Source organism: Macaca thibetana, chromosome 1 (assembly GCF_024542745.1).
Source record: "Macaca thibetana thibetana isolate TM-01 chromosome 1, ASM2454274v1, whole genome shotgun sequence".
NCBI lineage: Eukaryota > Metazoa > Chordata > Mammalia > Primates > Cercopithecidae > Macaca > Macaca thibetana.
The window spans coordinates 925,465-945,706 of NC_065578.1; the positions used below are offsets into that span (position 1 = coordinate 925,465).

General features: G+C 56.1%; 3 protein-coding genes across 9 annotated transcripts in view; 1 reads left to right on the forward strand and 2 right to left on the reverse strand.

Annotated features, from left to right (window-relative positions):
* Window positions 1-6,898, reverse strand: part of SSU72 (SSU72 homolog, RNA polymerase II CTD phosphatase) — a 179,554-nt gene extending 172,656 nt beyond the window's left edge. Inside the window, exon 1 of the mRNA XM_050786639.1 lies at window positions 6,895-6,898. The gene's annotated coding sequence lies outside the window, so the exon portion shown is untranslated. The remainder of the gene's footprint in view (window positions 1-6,894) is intronic.
* GABRD (gamma-aminobutyric acid type A receptor subunit delta) overlaps window positions 1-20,242 on the forward strand; it is a 378,620-nt gene that overhangs the window by 90,652 nt on the left and 267,726 nt on the right. The window lies entirely within an intron of this gene.
* The window catches only part of NADK (NAD kinase), a 29,975-nt gene continuing 11,651 nt past the window's right edge, over window positions 1,919-20,242 (reverse strand). For 6 of the 7 annotated variants that reach the window (XM_050786153.1, XM_050786148.1, XM_050786152.1 and 3 more), the window contains 11 exons: window positions 15,101-15,319; window positions 11,712-11,795; window positions 6,920-7,049; window positions 6,232-6,340; window positions 5,994-6,079; window positions 5,109-5,211; window positions 3,983-4,137; window positions 3,729-3,828; window positions 3,496-3,653; window positions 3,015-3,097; window positions 1,919-2,494 (listed from right to left, as the gene is read on the reverse strand). In XM_050786153.1, coding sequence (XP_050642110.1) covers window positions 2,326-2,494; window positions 3,015-3,097; window positions 3,496-3,653; window positions 3,729-3,828; window positions 3,983-4,137; window positions 5,109-5,211; window positions 5,994-6,079; window positions 6,232-6,340; window positions 6,920-7,049; window positions 11,712-11,795; window positions 15,101-15,279 — 1,356 coding nt within the window. In that variant the 5' untranslated portion in view covers window positions 15,280-15,319 and the 3' untranslated portion in view covers window positions 1,919-2,325. The remainder of the gene's footprint in view (window positions 2,495-3,014; window positions 3,098-3,495; window positions 3,654-3,728; window positions 3,829-3,982; window positions 4,138-5,108; window positions 5,212-5,993; window positions 6,080-6,231; window positions 6,341-6,919; window positions 7,050-11,711; window positions 11,796-15,100; window positions 15,320-20,242) is intronic. The other variant, XM_050786154.1, reaches the window with a different exon arrangement.

Sequence of the window (20,242 nt, forward strand, 5' to 3'; positions counted from 1 at the left end):
CAGGTGCCCATGGGGTGGTCATTCTGGTCTCTCCTGGCCTTGCACGCATGTAGCACAGATTGGCTCCGGGCAAAGCCTTGAGCCACATTCATCTGGGCCTTGTTAGGACAACAGGGATGGTGTGGGGTTGCGGTGTTGGGGGGTTGCGGGGAGGACCACATCACTGGAGGGAGGGAGGCCGATGTCGGTGCCCAGGCTGGGCCCAGGGGACAGCAGGTCCTCACCTGGCTTGTGGCTGCCCCTGAGTTAGGCAGCCCGGATGGAGGGGCCCTTCCAGCCCTGCTGGCCCCGGGGATGCAGGGACTCAACTCCCCCTGGTCTCAGTGGCTCTTCCAGGAGAAACACAGCCTGCCCGAGGCAACAGCACCCCACGATTTTGAGTCCCTCTGTCTACCCCTCCCCCTGCCAGGGCAGTGCCCCCTTGCCCAGAAGAGCCAGCGGCACTCCCAGCCCCTGGGGCACCACACAGCCCCTTGGGGAGGACAGCCTGCCGGCCCCACACTCGGTGGATGGGCATTTCGGGGCCAGGATTTAATGGGGGTGACCCTGCCCAACCCCTCTATGTTGGTTACAAGGCGTCAGAAGAAAGGTGTTATTAACCCAGCTTCTTTTTTACAAGTCTTGTTTATTGAAAGGATCTGAAAATCGTAATAAGGCTTTCAATGACATTTAATAAATTTTCAAGAAATTAATATGAAACATTAAAATTTACGTCAAAAATCCAAAGTTTTCTAGATCATTTCCGTCTCGTGCTGCTTTAGAGCTCAGTTCACACCTTTTTTCTTCAGATGAGTGGCTGGAATTCTGAACACTGCTGTCTTCCGGCCCTGACACTGGGTGCTGGTCCCTCTCTCCTCCTAAGCCCACGGCTGGGCCTCCCCTGTGCCCAGGGTCACGGCAGACTTAAAGCCAGGCCCGCTGCCCAGAATCACACTCGGGGTTTTTGGACGCTAAGTCTGCCGATGCTGCGGTGCCCAGACGAGGGTGAGCGGGGGAGACACGTGCCTCAGAGAACGTGCCCAGGTGGAGCCGGATGGCTGCGGGAAGCTCACCGGCGGCGGCGAATGTTTTGTGCCGCCTTTTTCTTATCAGTCTCCAGCAGATGAGGACAACTTCATGTGCAAAACTCAGAGCAGTTACTCAAAATACAGACGCCCGGGCAGCAGTAACCAGGACACCAGGCTCTGACCACGGCCTCCACACACCTGTGCCCGTGGAAGAGGCGCGTGCCGGGGTAGCAGCACCCACACGCACCACAGCTGCCAGTGCTTTGCAGGCTGGAGACTCATGGTAGAGGCAGGAGGAGAATCAGCGTGTTGAGTCCCTCGCCGTGTTCATGTCAAAGATTCTCATTACAGTTGCAAGATAAAAGGGATCACGATCACTAGCCTGGAAATCCCCATCTCCCGGACCACCAGGATCGCACTGAACAGAAGGGAATCCCCATCTCCCGGACCACCAGGATCGCACTGAACAGAATGTCCCCGAATGGTCCCCAAAGACAGCGTCTTGCAGAACACAAATGTAAACATTTAATGGCAGACGACTCCCTCCCCTGAAATCTTCACAAAAGTGTGTACAAGAAAAGATGCACATAAGCATTTCAGAAACTTTAAAAGAATCTCTAAAAAGTATATACAGGATTTAAAGCCCCTTCCTGGGAGCGGAAGCTACGTGAGGAATGTGTGGGTCGCCAGCGATGCCGGCCCCCTTCCCACTGAGGGTCCCAGACTCGTGGGGCCTCGAGCGGGGAGGGCTGGACAGCAGGGGACGCATCCAACCCTCCCCAGAAACTGCGCAGAACAAAACCACCGGCAAGACCAGACTTTTCAACAGCGCCTGCGCCGGGGCTTTCCCTGCAGAAGTTTTAAGGAAAGAGGTGCAGGCCAAGGGGAAAAGCATCGCAGCTCAAGGAAGGTTTTTGGCTGAGACATTTATTTTCAACATTGAAGGATAGGTCGAGTCATTCCGACCCCTCTGAATTTCAATCGACTGATTTGTGGAAAAATATCCTGGCATGGAATTATGGCGGCTGGAGGCTGTGCTCCAGGGACCCCCCACGGGGTCAGTGGGACAGGAGCACTCCCAGCCCATTTCTCACTGCTTCTTTAGAAAAGCAAAAAAAGTCAGACTTAAAATGTTAAAAAAACCAGCTGATCTGGACAAAAGGGCAGACCCAGGCTCTGACCCAGCTACAGGAAGGAAGTGGCCGCGCCATTGAGACAGAGGCGGTCACAGACACACACAGATTGGTCTGTCCCCAGAGGGAGCTTGGAGGGCAGAAAAGAAGACAGCGGAAGGATTCCGGCCTGGACAGGGCTCGACCTAGCCCTCCCCCTCCTCCTCCTCCTCCTCCTCCTCCTCCTCCTCGAAGTGGGCTTGCTTCTTCCGGACGTTCCAGTGCAGGCACTGCGCGAGGCTCTCAAACCAGTCGCTCACGGGGTCCCGCACGCAGATGGAGGGGAGCGGGTAGCATGAGGTAGTGATGCTGATGCTGGGGCGGGAGAGCAGCCGCCTGAGCCAGGGCTTCCAGAAAGGCCCGCCCCAGCCAAGAACCCTCCCTCCCTCCCGGGGAATGGCCGGGACTCTTTTCCTGAGGGGCCAGGCAGCCCCTCCCTGAGGCAGGCTTGAGGGGTGCCCCATGGGTGCTGGGACAGAGCCGCCCCAGGTCCTGGAGGGGACGGTGCAGGGAACGGACAAACTCTGCCCCAGGGCCCTCAGAGGTGAGGTCCCAGGAGGTGGGGGAGGGCAGCCCTCATGCAAGGGCGGGCAGCTGTGCCGGGGGGGGGACACCCTCAGGCCTCTGCTGGGGTCACGCTTGCATGTGCCACCGTATGTGACCTGCTGCCGCCGGCACGCGTGCCCTGACTGTGACACTCTAAGACCCAGGGACTCAGGCCCTGTGGTGCTCTAGGGGACAAGCTGTGTCTACAGGCCAACCCCAAGAGGGCAGGCGCTGCCTGGCTCAGGGAGGAGGTTGGCAGGCAGTGCCCAGCCCGGCCTGCAGCCCACACCTGTCTCCGTGGCGGATCTCTTGTCTCTTCCGTCCGTCGAAGGACACCCATGCTGTGTTCCTTGCTTCAGGTGACAGCATGATCTGAGGGTCAAGCAGGGAGAGGGGTGGGCCCCCAGCTGTGGGGAGGACACTTCTAGGCACCCACCCCCGAGTGCTCGCCAGAGGCCGAAGGTTGGGCAGCTCTGACCCTGCGTTGTGGACGGTGGAGTGCGCATCTTACAGGCACTGGCCCAGCTCAGCACCGCCAGAGACCAACAATGGCGGGAAGCCCCTCAGACCCGGGCCCCGGGCACCTGGGTGGACAGATCTCGGGCACCAGCAAGGCAGGGCTTGCCTCTGAGGGCACGGACGGCCCGAGGATGGTGAGGCCATGTCTGAGGCTGGAGCCAGCACGGCAGAGCCGAGCGCTAGGTCCAGGCTTTGTGCTGCACGGGGTCCAATGACTCACAAACCGGAAAAGGAGCGTCGTTGGCTCTGACCTTCAGCTCGACCCCTGCGGGGACCACGATGGGCCGGAAGGACAGCGAGTGGGGGCAGATGGGCGTGATCATGATGGCCGGCACGTTGGGGTGGATCATGGAGGCCCCGGCCGCGGCCGCATACGCCGTGCTGCCCGTCGGGGTGGACACGATCACTCCTGACAGGGACAGGCGCAGGCGTCACTCCCGCCCGAGGGACGCTCAGGGCCCCAGGACAGCGCTGCGGGCCTTACCGTCGCCCTGCACCGTGGTGATGAGGTGTCCGTCCAGGTAGACGTCCACGTTGGACAGGTAGGAGGAGGGGCCTCTGTCAATCACCACCTCATTCAGGACCTGGAGGGGATGACAGCATTGCACACTCAGGGCGGGTGGGGCCGCACAGCTCACAGACACGGCCGTCCCACCTAGCCAGGCTCTGCGGAAGGCCCTCGCCCCTGGGACCCAAGTCCCCCCACCCCGGGCCCCTCACCGAGGCACCTCCACTCACCTGGTACTGCATGGCCTGCTTCCCGACATCCATGTCCAGGCCCGCAGCCCGTGAGCCATTTTCACCCAGCCCGTTGTGCACCGCTGTCTTCTTCCCCCGGAGCTCCTTCACCACCCTGACCTTCAGCCGGCTCCGGAGAACAACAGCTGCGTTTCCTGAGGTCCAGTGGGAGTCACAGGGCATCAGAGGGCACGGGTCAGAGGGCGTCAGCGGGAGTCAGAGGGCGTCAGCGGGAGTCGGAGGGCGTCAGTGGGAGTCGGAGGGCGTCAGCGGGAGTCGGAGGGCGTCAGCGGGAGTCGGAGGGCATCAGAGGATGTCGGAGGGAGTCGGAGGGCGTCAGTGTGAGTCGGAGGGTGTCAGCGGGAGTTGGAGGGCGTTGGAGGGAGTCGGAGGGCGTTGGAGGGAGTCGGAAGGCGTTGGAGGGAGTCAGAGGGCGTTGGAGGGAGTCAGAGGGTGTCAGCGGGAATCAGGGCATCGGAGGGCGCGCGTCAGCAAGGCTGGCAGGGTCGGGGCCCAGCCCAGGGAGGCCAGCGGGGTCAGGGTCCCTTTCTGCTCCCAAGTTGACACTTCTGTGCCTTTTGTTTGTTTGTTTGAGACGGAGTCTCACTCCATCACCCAGGCTGGAGTGCAGTGGTGCGATTTCCGCTCACTGCAACCTCTGCCTCCTGGGTTCAAGTGATTCTCCCACCTCAGCCTCCCAAGTAGCTGGAACTACAGGCGCGCATCACCACGCCCGGCTAATTTTTGTATTTTTAGTAGAGACGGGGTTTCACCGTGTTGGCCAGGATGGTCTCATCTCTTGACCTCGTGATCTGCCCGCCTCGGCCACCCACAGTGCTGGGATTACAGGTGTGACCACCATGCCCAGCGGACACTTCTGTGCCTTCTGAGTGAGAATCAGCTCACTTCTGCCCAACAGGCAGGGCAGCTTCAACCTGTGATCTGCTGAAACTTCTCAGTGTTAGTAAAAAAGGTTTGAACCACTCAAGATTTAGAAATCCCTGAATCTAGAAACCTTTCGACGTTTGCTCCATGCATCAATAAATAAAACAAACCCTCCACAACCAAGCGAGACGACAGCCCCAGGATCAGAGCTGCTTGTGGGCTCCAGAACATTCCAACTCACCCTCTATCACCTGAGTAACTTGGGACTGAAAGTTCTCAAAGCTGAACGGGGTCAGGAAGCCCAGGGAGCCCAGGTGGAAGGCCATGACCGGAGGGACGCTGCCCTGTGAGCCGACGGAGAGGTCATTCAGCGCCCAGGCCGTGCACTCCCACACCACCCAACTTTGCACCGGCACCTCAGGAGGGACCCAGCTCTGTGGGGACAGCACCTCTGACCCTCTGCAAGAGGGACTGGCCATGTGGACGAGCAGAGGGGGACGTCCCAGGCCAGGGTGGGCTGGGCCACCAGGGCCAAGGTCGGTGTGGGGAGCTGGTGAGAAACAAAGGTAGCAGAGCTGAGCAGCCCCCTGGACGTGGAGGGCAGGGGAGCCAGCGGGGGCGGGTGGGAGGCGGCCTCGGGGTCAGAGCCTCGCGCCCCACAGGTGCTAATGGGGAGATGAGGAGGAGAGCGGGGTGGGCTGCGGGCATTTCTGGGTGTCACCAACGCAGCGGGCCAAGGGCAGAGCCAGGGTCCCCGCACAGTGTGGCCCTACAGCCCAGGGGGAGAGCCGTGCTGCCGAGAAACCAGGAAGAAGAGCTCGAGGGAGGCCTGGAGGGGATGGGCCAGTACGCAAGGTCGTCTCCCAGGACCTGCTGCCCTGCACCACTCCCTCCTGTCCCAGGCGCTCTGGCCACCCTCAGCTGTAGCACTGTGTCCACACTGCCCCTAGCCCCACCATTGCGCCCCACCGGGATGCCACCATGGGAGTCGGTGCTGGCCGCTCTAGATGACTGCCCTTGCATAAAGCTACGGGGTGAAAAGTAATGGAAGCCGTGGTTGCGAGCCCCTCGTTACGCAGCACCTAGACTAGAACCTGGTGCGCGTCTGGAAGCGTCAGCGCTTCACCTGGAAAAGCGAGGAAGCGTACAGCAGCGTCCCGTCTCCGCCCAGGCAGATGATGAAGTCTATCTGATTGGAAATGTCATCATAATCTAGGAAACACAAAGCAAAACCAAGAAGAGGCTGTCACAGGGCGGCCCCTCCGCGGCGCAGACACCAATGATGAGGGCAACAGTGCCAGAAGCTTCCACTGGGGCAGGGGACTGTGCTGGAGAAACCAAGGACAGAGCTGCCGACAGCCCACCTTCTCGAAAGGTACAGAATTTCTTCTTCACTGCCCCAAAGCTTTCATCGCTGGCGATGGCAGGGTCTTCCAGCACTTTCTTTTCCACATACACGATCATGTTGTTCTCCTGGAAGCAAAGTGCCAACCTGCTCATTCCACCTGCAGACCCCACCCTCCTGCAGGGAGGTTCCCGACTCACGGGCGTTGGAATCAGAGGCCTGGCACCGTGGCCTGCATGCCCGCCCCTCCCAAGCTGACGCTGAAGCTTCATCACCAATGCACCAGGATTAAGCAGCAGCACCTTTAAGAGATGATTGGGCGGAGGGGCTCCCTTCTCAGGAACTGACTAAGGCTGTTATTTCGGTTTCCCAGCTCTTTCGTGCCGCGCCCCCCACGCCTGCTCTTCTGCAGGAGGACACGGCAGGAAGGCCCATGCCAGATGCAGCCCCTTGATCTTGGACTTCCTGGCCTCCAGGGCCATGAGCCCATCCGGCCCATTGTTGATCACCCAGTCTGGTGCTTGTCATGACAGCACACACAAACCCAGACACGTGGGCAGATCCCTGCTCGGTCCCCAGTTCCAGACAAGTAGTCGTTTCCCAGCACTTGAGGTGGTTCCCGTGGTCTCACGGGGCAGCGATACGGACGGAGGCCCCCCCACAACTCCGTGTGCACCCCAGGCCCCGTTCCCCTCCGCCCCGCGTGCCTCCATGAGGTGCGTGCAGAGCTCCTTGAACGGCTGCAGTAGGCTGGCGTCTCTCATCTTCTTGATGACAAGGACGCTCTTCGGAGACTTGTTCCACGTCAGCCGCTGGCTTGCAGGGTCCTGGATGTGCCTTTAGGGGAGCAGAAAAGAGTTCACACCAGCAGTGATCTCCACCTCGCGGAAAAGGTGCACGACTTAGAAAAGAAAAACAACTTTAAAAAGATGTTTTCACCTCCCAGGGAAATGTGCTCAGTGGCCACGGGCAGGGCCGAGGGTCGCACCGGTACCCCCAGCCACCTGGTGCCAGGGGCCTGGCCACAGAGACAGGGTCAGGGGTCAGTAGGGTCCTGAATGACCACCGCTCAGCTGCTTGGCCCATCACACGCAGGCTCAGGCCCACACTCCCCGCCCGGGCACCGCACTGACCCAAGCGCATGCACCGCTGCCCTTCAGAGCCCCCAGCCACTTGCCTGCCTGGCTCCTCGGTGATGCTGGCGGGGCAGAAATGACCACGGAAGCCCATGGCCGGGCCACTCTTTCCTTGGTGCCCTCCTCAGGCCCCCACAAAAACCCAAACCAGCTGATGTGGGGATTCCATCCCTAGGATCCCCTGCACATGGTTTCTGGCCCCACGTGAGCCCAGGACCCCTCAAGGACCCACTTCCTGCCCTGCACACAGCTCACTGCATCCCCGCATGAACGGACTTTAACCTCACTCACTCTCACAGTAAAAATCACAGGTTTAAAAGTCCATGGCAGCCCTGAAACAGCCGCCTGCGCTTTGCTGGCTCCGACCCTGACCACTGTGCCCGGTGTTTCTCCACAGGCAGGGCCGCCCCGGTGGGACTCCCATTACCACATCAGTCACAGAAAGCATCCCAGCCCAGAACCAGAACACCCGCCACGGAGCCTGCTCCTGTTCCCAGAAGCCAAGGGAGGGCGCAGCGGGGCTGGACACCGTGGTCAGCGCTTACCACCTGTCCTCAGCCCCACGGGCGAGTTCTTAAACCACCGCGCCGGCCAGCTAGTTCCAAGTTGCCCAACTGAGAAAGCTGCTGCCTGCCATGCCTCTTCCCAGCAGTGACTTCCCCGGGAGTGTGACCATCCCACTAACAACCCCCAGAACCACAACACAGACGCCAATGGCAGACACAGGGCCATGGACCTCAGCCCATCGCTCATCAGCACTCACCCTGCACAGGTATTACTGGGAGGCGTGGGGTCACTCATACCATCCCCTGTGAGCTCAGCACCTGTCCCAGGTCACACATGTGGCTTGCGAGGCGGCCCCTGCCTGCTGGGAGCCAGCCGGCATGTCCACAGCATCCAGGCCACGCTTGGCGAACACACGGCTGCCCCATCGGCATGGTCCTGACTGTGCGCCCACACTAGAAGCCTAAGCTCTGCATACTCAAAACTCAAAGCAAAACGCAATTATGATGCGACTTTAAAGTTGTTGTAAAAGCACCTAAGTCAAGAGCTTCCTACACTTATGAAAATCAAACAAAACCAAACCCAGTTTCCTCATTGGTCACATGGTCTTCCTGCTTAATCCCTACTGAAAAAAAGTCCTCAGTTCAGCAGCAAAGAGGCCACACTTCAGCTCCCTGCTCCTAACTGAGCCGGGCGGGACCAAGCCCTCTGTTCCCGTGGCCTCAGACCTGGCCAAGTACCCAGCCTCCAGCCTTGCCCAGCGCTATGCCAGCCACTCAGGCTTGCAGAACCGGCTGGGCCACAGGGAAGGTGCCCTCAGGTCACAGTCAGGTGGAAGGGCGTTCCCTCCCAGCCCCCTCCCAGCCCCCAGCCCGCTGCGTCACTCTGCTTGGCTCCGGCCCCAGGGCGTGCAGGTGGCTCACAGTCCTCTGGCCTGGTCAGCCAGCAAAGCCCACGCCCTGCACATGACTCCCCTGCTCTTCTTCCCATGGTCACCACTGACCCAGTGGCCCGGCCTACACCCATTCCAGCCCTGAGGTTCAGCTGAGCCCAGTCAGAGCCACTGGCAGCAGCGTCGTGCACGGGCCTAGGCACCCACCGCTCTGTGTGACCACAAACCAGCGCCTCGCCCTCTTCCTGGATCACCTGCAAAGCAGGACACCAGCCCTTGCAGGCACACAGGGCTGTGGGTGTTGTAGAGAGGGCAGGGGTGGCGTGAAGCCAGCACACCACAGCCTGGCCAGTTCCGACTGAGTGTCTCACACATGGGTGGCCACACACACTGTGACACACGGACACTCATGCACCTCCACAACACATGCCAACCAGCTCCCTGGACAACAGAACGGGAAGTGGGTGCCCTCCTCGCCAGCCCCCCACAGGGTCTTGCTCTGGGCTATCAGGGAAGACGTGAGGTCAGATGCCTGGGAAGCCCCACCCTCCACGGCGGGGATGGGAAGCCGGAGGTTAGGATCCCGGAGACACAGAGGCGTGCTCCCATGGGGGGACCGAGAAAGCTGCGTGCCCCTCAACGCTGCCCCACAGCCCCACCGCCTCCCCCTCCTGCTGGGCTGTCTGACCTTGGGCAGCTCGGGGACCACCAAGTACACCCTGGTCTGAGGGCTGAGACAGAACATGCACCCTTCCAGTGACCCGGCCCGGCCCGAGGGACTGATGGCTGGTGAAGGCAGTGGCCGTGATGTGAGTGATGAAGGAGCGGCTCTCCCAGGACCAGGAAGTGCAGGGAGGGCACCAGGCAGCGGGGGCGGGGGCCCGGCGGGGTGCCAGGGACAGCAAGCACAGGACGGCAGGATGGGGCCACGGCGGGGCCAGGAGGGCAATGGAGCACCCTGGATCGCACACGTGGCTGCTGTGCAGGGAAGGGATGGTGAGGCCACGACAAGTGGTCAGGAGTCCTCACAGCGGAGGGCAGCCGGGCAATAGTGCAGGGGAGATGTTTGTATATTTTGGGGTCAAAGTGACAGAATCAGAAGATGGACTGGATGGGGGAATGCAAACAGGGGTCAGGTCCCCCGCCTCAGGCATTTGGCAGCGGTGACAGGTCACAGACACTCCAGGAACCGGTGGCACTGAGAGGGCTGGGCCTCAAAAGCACGAGTGCAAGTTACTTCCATCCTAAGGGGCTGCCCTCAGCGTCTGGAGGCGGCAAGGCCGACCCCATCCTGCCTGGGGCGCGTGCTGCCACGGTGCCCCCAGTTTGCAGAGCAGCTCCTCGGATGGCCCCCCATGGCTTGCCTGGACCTGACCTTCGGTGACAGCCCAGGGCTGGCTGGGGCCTCTGTCCCTACTGTACGCCCCCAGCCTCCACTGCACTGGTGCCTGTCAGCGAAGGGCCATGCAGCAGCCGCCCCCAGTAGCCCAGAAAGCTCAATGACACGGCCGCGTTGCGCTTTCTGGTCATCAGTCCCCCAGCAGCCCTCGCACCGGAGCACTAGGCCCTCCCGCATGGTTCTCCCTTGCAGAAAGTGACGTGTGCACGACTCCGTGAAGGAGGAGGCCCTGAAGAGAGCCCGTTCGGTACAGAGGCCGGAGAGCTGAGGCACCCGTCCTAGAAGCACAGGCTTCTCTGGGGAAGAGGTGACGACGACATCTACCAGGTGCAGAATACAACTCTCAGAGCTGGCTGGGTGCTCACTTGTTTTCTTTGGAGACGGTCTTGCTCTGTTGCCCAGGCTGGAACGCACTTTGCATAATCACAGCTCCCTGCAACCTCAACCTCCCAGGCTCAGGTGATCCTCCCACCCCAGCCTCCTCAGCAACTGGACTACAGGTGTGTGCAACCATGCCTGCTACTTTTTGTATTTTTCTTTTTTTGAGTCTGAGTCTTGCTCCGTCACCCAGGCTGGAGTGCAATGGTGCGATCTTCGGCTCACTGCAACCTCTGCCTCCCGGGTTCAAGCAGTTACCTATCTCAGCCTCCCAAGCAGCTGGAATTACAGGCGCCCGCCACCACGCTTGGCTAATTTTTGTATTTTTAGTAGAGATGGGTTTTCACCATATTGGTCAGGCTGGTCTTGAACTCCTGACCTCGTGATCCGCCCACCTTGGCCTCCCAAAGTGCTGGAATTACAGGTGTGAGCCACCGCGCCTGGCCAATTTTTGTATTTTTTGTAGGGATGGGCTTTCACCATGTTGCCCGGGCTGGTCTCAAACTCCTGGGCCCAAGATCTGCCTGCTTTGGGATCCCACAGTACTGGGACTGCAGGTGTGAGCCACCGCGCCCAGCCCAGATTATAATTCTTTACACATAAAGCCCAGATATCAGATCTATCACTGTTGCGTTTTACCCATAAGACACTATGATGGGCCTCCAGGCAGAATGTGTTGACAGACTGAACCATCAAACAGCAAACACAACCCACCCCACAACTCTCTCTTAGAAACAAAAAAGCAGCCCTGAGTATCTCATATGGACGCCACGCCCATGGGCTGTGACCCAGTCTCCAGGCTGCGCTGAGTATCTCATATGGACGCCGCGCCCACGGGCTGTGACCCGGTCTCCAGGCTGCCCTGAGTATCTCATGTGGACACCACTGCGCCCACGGGCTGTGACCCGGTCTCCAGGCTGCCTGGTGTCTGCCGCCCATGACCCCGGCTTGCCTGCCATCCACTTTCTCAAAGCCCCTGGAGAAGCCACGGCTAGGGAACCCCCGCTCGGACGCCTGCACTCAGGGCGTTCAGGGAAGACGTCCATGTCGCTTTTTTCTTTTTGTTTAAATGACCTAAACTAAAACATGTACTTCTCAGGTGAAGTGCTAGAATCTTCCTCCACACAGCGATCCCACAACTCCACACACATCCCAAGGACTCCCCCCGACCTATGGCCCCCAGCACTCACATGATGGTCTGGGGGTTCTGCAGCACGCAGGCCTTTGGTCCAAAAGTGGTCACCGGGCATGGCCCATGGAGAGAGCGTGTCCTCCTGTGGGGAGAGGGCAGTGTCAGAGCCTGAAACCAGACATGCAGTGACACACACAGATACAGAGGAAGTTACACGCTAAGGCATACATGCAATTTGAAAGATGCCAACCCCATCTGCCCAGCAGCCACACAACAGCCCTTGGAAGGTTCTGCCCAGGTCCATGGCTGCACTGGAGCAGCACCTGTGAGGAGCACGCATGGCCACGCACCCGTCAGATCATGACCCAAGTCGGGGAGAGCTGCAGCCCAAACAAGGAAAATGCCAGGGCCAGGGCCAGCCTGAGATCAGAATTCCTCAGTGTCTCCCCAGGACCCCTCTCTAGATCTGCATTTGGGACTCAAAACCTTAGACAACATCTCTAAATCGTCTAGATTAAAATTCTAGCAAAAATGTTCACTCTGGATTCATGTCAACAGCCAGGCACGGTGGCTCACACCTGTAATCTTAGCACTCTGGGAGGCCAAGGCGGGCGGATCACGTGAGGTCAGGAGTTTGAGACCAGACTGGCCAACATGGTGAAACCCCCATCCCTACTAAAAAAAGAAAAATTAGCTGGGCGTGGTGGTGCATTCCTGCAGTCCGAGCTACTCAGGAGGCCGAGGCAGGAGAACTGCTTGAACCCAGGAGGTGGTGGTTGCAGAGAGCCGAGATCGAGCTACTGCACTCCAGCCTGGGTGAAAAGAGTGAAACTCTGTGTCTAAATACATAAATGAATGAATGACCCTGGATGAATGGATCAACAACTTTTCTAGTGATTTAAACATGACCAGGTCACAGTCAAATCACCCAGCCAGGGGCTGTGGCAGCTGCGTATGTCCTGGGGAGAATGCTGTCAGGACCCCTGCTCTCATCAGGGTCCAGCGCTGAGGCTGCCCTTGTCCTGGGTGCCCAGGAGCCTCCCAGTCCCATCACACACCCAGAAAACTCGCACACAGCCGGCCAAGCAACGGCCCAACAAAATCCTCAAGTTCCACCGCAGAAGCACGGCTTTCCGCTGCCTTGCAGGGTCAGACAACCCCTGAAGAGCCGTTGTGCCACGAGGGCTGTTCCACAGCAGACACAGGCGTGGCCATCAGTGGTCACGGACTTGTTTACCTCGGCCTTTTAAAAATTGTAAAGTACAGGCCGGGCGCAGTGGCTCACGCCTGTAATCCCAGCACTTTGGGAGGCTGAGGCGGGCGGATCACGAGGTCAGGAGATCGAGACCATCCTGGGTAACACGGTGAAACCCCGTCTCTGCTAAAAATACAAAAAAAAATTAGCCGGGTGTGGTGGCGGGCGCCTGTAGTCCCAGCTACTTCGGAGGCTGAGACAGAAGAATGGCGTGAACCCAGGAGGCAGAGCTTGCAGTGAGCCGAGATCGCGCCACTGTACTCCAGCCTGGACGATGAGCAATACTCCATCTCAAAAAAAAAAAAAGAAAAGAAAAAAAATTGTAAAGTACAGGCCGGGCGCGGTGGCTCACACCTGTAATCCCAGCACTTTGGGAGGCCGAGGTGGGCGGATCATGAGGTCAGGAGATTGAGACCATCTTGGCTAACATGGTGAAACCCCGTCTCTACTAAAAATACAAAAAATTAGCCGGGCGAGGTGGTTCATGCCTGTAATCCGAGCACTTTGGGAGGCTGAGGCAGGAGGATCACTTGAACCCAAGAGGCAGAGGTTGCAGTGAGCCAAGATTACACCACTGCACTCCAGCCTGGGCGACAGAGCAAGACTCCACCTCAAAAAAAAAAAAAAAAAAAAAAAAAAAAAAGTACATTACAAAATAAGAACTTTACTTACTTAGGAAATTAAAAGACTATTGTGGAAAACAATGTTTCTCGAAGTGGGATTTAATGTTTGCTTCCCAAAGACGGGCCGTGCTTGGGCGTATTCGCCGTCTCCTCCCCCACCTCACCCTAAAGGTGCCTGTCATCCACTACCGAGGCGACCTCTGACCCAGGGCTGCTGTCGTCAGGTTCAGAATGAAACAGAAATGGTGCGTTATGCCAAAGAACCCACAGGGAAAAAGAAAAAGACCAAAGCAATTCTGTTCACGCAGTCACTGCGCTGGGTGGCCTGGAGGTACAGGACAATGACCCACGGACAAGAGGCATCCTGGTGACGCAGTGCCTGTGGGGCGAAGGCAGCCACCAGCCCTCGCAGCCTCCCGGCTCAGGCAGTGACTCTGTAGACAGAAAACGTGGGAGCAGCCTGTTTCCCCGTTGCTGCCACCAAGTGAGAGACGCTGCGGGCTCTCCCATCTCACCGAGTGAGACAGCGTGCTTTCTAAGACTCTCTTTCACCAAAAAGCCCCCCTCGCATTTGATAGGTGTGATCCTTCTGTTAGGCAGCGTGGCTCTGGCAAGCTTCCACCTAAAACTCACCACATTTACTGTCACCAGAACCCAGAACAATGTCCCCAGGCACCATCACAGCTGCACTTGTGCGGCCACCGTCATGTGAAGCCCGGGGTGCTGTTGCTCAAGCAGCACTATGCAAGGGTGAGCACTGTGGGCACTCTGGGCACAGGAGGGAGACACTTGCCCAACATGTGAGAGGGCTGGGCCCGCCCAAGGCCACACTCACGACTCTGCCTCCACCAGCCCTGCGTCACCAGGCAGAGCCCCCCAGCCTTCGCCTCTCAAAACGAGCAGAGCCAAGAGGGATGTCCCCTCACACCCCAGTGACTTATGTGGAGCAAATGTTTCCAGGCCAGGCGCAGTGGGTCACATCTGGAATCCCGACACTTTGGGAGGCCGAGGCGGGCAGATCACCTGAGGTCAGGAGTTCAAGACCAGCCCGGCCAACATGGTGAAACCCTGTCTCTACAAAAATACAAAAATTACCCAGGCATGGTGGCAGGTACCTGTAATCCCAGCTACCCAGGAGGATGAGGCAGGAGAATCACTTGAACCCGGGAGGTGGAGGTTGCAGTGAGCCAAGATCGCACCACTGCACTGCAGCTTGGGGGACAGAGCGAGACTCCATCTCAAAAAGAAAAGTTTCCCCTCCAAGTTCGCTTCAGTCTAACATCAAGGGTCAGCATGGGTGCCTGTTGGATGGTTCTGTGCTGATACAGACAGACAAAGAAACACGGTGGTGCCCTGTGCCTGTGCTGGCATCTGGCAACGTGTGCCAGGCAGGTGTCCATGGGCCAGGCTCCCCCGTCAAGAGCACAGCTTCACCTGGGCAAGGACCCAGCTCCACCTTCCGGAGGCATCGACACAGACTACTCAGGAGAATTCTTTGTAATCGTTTTAAGAAAGAATATTATGAAATCAGACGAGGAAAAAAAGAGGAACCATCCTTCCTGGTTGTACCTGAACTCCTTGGTGCTCCCCAGGGCAGGCGAGGCAGACAGGCTGCGAGACTTGGCCCGGCCCCGGATGGGGTGGTTGTAACTCCAGGTCTCGTCGCCGTGGCAGGCCGAGCAGCAGTACGCAGCCGCGTCTGAGCTCAATTCCTTATTCATGGTCATTTTTTCTTGTTCCATTTCCATCGTCAGGAAATGAGAACTTCGGTCAGAAAAACACTGATGCCTTAATTTAATAAAATAAATAATGTAAATAAAGTAAATAAATATGTATGAAACAATAATAACTTACACATACATATGTTCCATTTCATCAAGGGGAAAAAATGGCTGAAGTCCAATTTACCAAAGTACTTTGAAAATAGACTGCTTCTATCCCAAAGACATTTAAGAACTACTCCAGGTTTTTGGCTGGGCGCCGTGGCTCATGCCTGTAATCCCAGCACTTTGGGAGATGGAGGCAGGCAGATCACTTGAGACCATGAGTTCGAAACCAGCATAGCCTGACCAATATGGTGAAAACCCATCTCCACTAAAAATACAAAAATTAGCTGAGCGCCTATAGTCCTAGCTACTCGGTAGGCTGAGGCAGGAGAATCGCTTGAACTTGGGAGGTGGCGGCTGCAGTGAGCCGAGATCAATCCAGCCTGGGTGACTACAGCGAAACTTCGTCTCAAAAATTGTTTTGTAAAATAACATTAACAAAAATAATTGTTTTTAAAAAGAACAAAATAGAAAGTCGCACTGTGTGGCCAGGTGTGGTGGCTCATGCCTGTAAGCCCAGCACTTTGGGAGGCTGGGGAGAGAGGGTCAGTTGAGGCCAGGGGTTGAAGACCACTCTGGGCAACACAGAACTCTTCTCTACCAAAAACACATGAGCCAGGCATGGTGACCCATGAGAGAGACCCTGTCTCTAGAAAAGAAAGATGCTGGCCAAGTGCAGTGGCTCACGCCTGTAATCTCAGCATTTTGGGAGGCTGAGGCAGGCGGATCACCTGAGGTCGGGAGTTCGAGACCAGCCTGACCAACATGGAGAAATTCTGTCTCTACTAAAATTACAAAATTAGCTGGGCGTCGTTGCACATGCCTGTAATCCCAGCTACTTGGGAGGTTGAGGCAGGAGAATTGCTTGAACCCGGGAGGTAGAGGTTGTGGTGAGCTGAGATTGTGCCATTACACTCCAGCCTGGGCAACAAGAGTGAAAGAAACTCCGCCTCAAAAAAAAAAAAAAAAGCTTTCTTGGAAACAATACAGCACATTAATAAGAGAGAGGAAGGGTACAATTTCAAATACCCTAGTCCAGAAAAGCTGACAAAATGGAACCAGCAGATATACTGTGAACTCCACGCCCTGCATTGTACATTCAGCACCAATGAAATATTTACCAAACTGACCAATATTAAGCATCAAAGAAAACTACTGAGGACAGAAAACCTCATCTTTTTCCTTCTTTCTTTCTTTGTTTTTTTGAGACAGGATCCCACCTCAGCCTCCCAAGTAGCTGGGACTACAAGAGTATAGCACCACGTCCACTAATTTTTCTTCCTTTGGTAGGGTCTTGCCAATGTTGCCCAGGCTGGTCTTCAACTCCTGGCCTCAAGTGATCCTCCCACCTCAGCCTCCCAACACAGTGCTAGGATTATAGGCATAAGCCACCATGCCTGGCCTAGAACCTCATCTTTTCTTTTTTGAGACATAGTCTCACTCTGTCACCCACGCTGGAGTGCAATGGCGTGATCGCAGCTCACTACAACCTCTGCTTCCCGGGTTCAAGTGATTTTCCTATTTCAGCCTCCCTAGCAGCTGGGACTATAGGCATGTGCCACCACATCCAGCCAATTTTTTTCTATTTTTAGTAGAGACGGGGTTTCACCATGTTGGCCAGGCTGGTCTAGAACTCTCGACCTCAAATGCTCTGTCCGCCTCAGACTCCCGTACAGGCGTAAGCAATCACGCCTAGCCTGGAACCTCATCTTCTGACCACAATACAATAAAACCAGGAAGAGATAAAAGTAGAAACAAAAAAAAGCCCTCAACCACTTGGAAGTTTCTGAACTTTCTCTTAAGCAACTCAGGGATCAAAGTGAAGATCGGACCCAACACCTGGAACATCCAGAAGGTCAGAGCAACATAAACAGCAGCCAGGGTCGGTTCAATCCCATCAAAGCTAGGTCACAACCCCTGGGAAGTCATGAACTGAGCACTCAATTCAATAAAGCTAGAAATAGAATAAAACAAGCTTCAGAAGAACAGAAGAGGGGCCATGCATGGAAACAATAAAAAAATCACTCAATAGAGGCTAAACACATAAAATAAAGCCAAATATACCTTCTCATTAAAGAAGATAAATCTTGGCCGGGCGCGGTGGCTCAAGCCTGTAATCCCAGCACTTTGGGAGGCCGAGATGGGCGGATCACGAGGTCAGGAGATCGAGACCATCCTGGCTAACACGGTGAAACCCCGTCTCTACTAAGAAATACAAAAAAATAGCCGGGCGAGGTGGCAGTGCCTGTAGTCCCAGCTACTCGGGAGGCTGAGGCTGGAGAATGGCGTGAACCCGGGAGGCGGAGCTTGCAGTGAGCTGAGATCCAGCCACTGCACTCTAGCCTGGGCTACAGAGCAAGACTCCGTCTCAAAAAAAAAAAAAAAAAAAAAAAAAAAAAAAAAAAAAAAAAAAGATAAATCTTAATAAACTCAGGACAAGGTAGATTCTGGCATTAAAAAGGATAAATGTGGCATTATGGACTGAATGTATCCTCCCCTAATTTATTTGTTATTTTTATTTTGTAGAGACAGGATCTCTCTGTGTTGCCTAGACTGGTCTCAAACTCCTGGGCTCAGGTGATCCTCCTGCCTTGGCCTCCCAAAGTGCTTGGATTACAGGTGTGAACCACTGCACCCAGCAATCCCCCCAAATTCCTACATTGAAGCCCTAACTTCCAGTGTGGCTGAATATGGAGGTGGGCCTCTAAGAAAGGAGTTAAATGAGGTCAGCTGGGCACGGTGGCTCACACCTGTAATCCTAACACTGTGGGAGACTGAGGCGTGCAGATCATATGAGGTCAGTAGTTCGAGACCAGCCTGACCAACATGGTGAAACTCCGTCTCTAAAAAATACAAAAATTAGCTGGGAGTGGTAGCAGACGCTGTAATCCCAGCTACTTGGGAGGCTGAGGCAGGAAAAATGCTTGAACCCAGGAGGCAGAGCTTGCAGTGAGCTGAGATTGTGCCATTGCACTCCAACCTGTGCCACAAGAGTGAAACTCCATCTCAAAAAAAAAAAAAAAGAAAAAATGAGGTCATAAGTGTGGGGTCTGATCAGATAGAATCAGCATCATTGTAAGAAGAGACACTAGGCCGGGCGCGGTGGCTCACGCCTGTAATCCCAGCACTTTGGGAGGCCGAAGCAGGCGGATCATGAGGTCAGGAGATCGAGACCATCCTGGCTAACACGGTGAAACCCCGTCTCTACTAAAAATACAAAAAATTAGCCGGGCGAGGTGGCGGGCGCCTGTAGTCCCAGCTACTCGGGAGACTGAGGCAGGAGAATGGCGGGAACCCGGAAGGCGAAGCTTGCAGTGAGCCGAGATCGCGCCACTGCACTCCAGCCTGGGCGACAGAGCGAGACTCCGTCTCAAAAAAAAAAAAAAAAAAAAAAAAAAAAAAGAGACACCAGGGTAGGCATGGTGGCTCACTCCTGTAATCCCAGGGCTTTGGGAGGCTGAGGTAAGAGGATCACTTGAGGCCAGGAGTTCAGGAACAGCCTGGGCAACATAGCAAGATTCTGCTTCTACAAAAAAACAACAACAACAACAACAAAAAGAGTTGGACAGAGTGGTGCATGCCTGTAGTTCCAGGTACTTGGAGGCCAAGGCAAGAGGATCACTTGAGACCAGGAGTTTGAAGTTGTAGTGAACTGTGATTGTGCTGCTGCACTCCAGCCTAGGCAATAGAGACCCTGTCTCAAATACAAAACAAAACAAAACAAAAAGAAAACAAAACATCAGAAGAGTTCTCTCCGCACCTCTGTTCCCACCCTCACTGGACACAAAAGTAAAGCCAGAGAAGATGGCCATTACAGTGAGAAAGAGAGTTCTCACGATGAACCAAATTATCTGGGACCCCGACCTTGGACACTCGGCCTCCAAAGCTGTGAGAACAAACATTTCTGTTGTTTCTGCGCCCCCTGCCCCACGCCTGTGGCGCTTTGCTACAGTAGCCTAAATAAAACAACTAAAATATGTGAGATGATGGCAAGGTGGGCAGAAGGAAAGTTCAGATGGACAAGACTGTGGGCCCTATGCTAAGGTCAAAGTCAAGGGGTTCTCTGAATACCCAAAAAGCTGGTTATCACTCTGGCTGCATTTTACAATCACCTTAGAGTTTCCAACAAAACCAATTCCTATGTGCCCTCTAGGCTGAAGGATGAGAACGTGAAGGCACAGCCCAGGCACTGGCACTTTAAAGAGCTTCCTGGAGGATTCCAATGTTTAGCGAGAATTGACAGCACTGCTCCAGTGGGTCAGTATCTTCCCAGCTTAAGACATACCAGGCTGGGTGTGGTGGCTCACGCCTGTAATCCCAGCGCTTAGGGAGGCCAAGGTGGGCGGATCACTTCAGGCCAGGAGTTCAAGACCAGCCTGGCCAACATGATGAAAAACCCTGTCTCTACTAAAAATACAGGCTGGGCTGGGCGTGGTGGCTCACGCCTGTAATCCCAGCACTTTGGGAGGCCGAGGTGGGTAGATCACGAGGTCAGGAGCTCAAGACCATCCTGGCTACACGGTGAAACCCCGTCTCTACTAAAAAAAATTTGCTGGGCGTGGTGGCGGCGCCTATAGTCCCAGCTACTCGAGAGGCTGAGGCAGGAGAATGGCGTGAACCCGGGAGGCAGAGCTTGCAGTGAGCCAAGATCACCGCCACTGTACTCCAGCCTGGGCGACAGAGCAAACTCCATCTCAAAAAAAAAAAAAAAAAAAAAAAAAAAAAATACAGGCTGGGTGCGATGGTTCAAGCTGGTAATCCCAGCACTTTGGGAGGCCGAGGTGGGTGGATCACCTGAGGTCAAGTGTTTGTGATCAGCCTGGCCAACAAGGCGAAACCCCGTCTCTACTAAAAATACAAAGGTAGCTGGGCGCAGTGGCAGGCG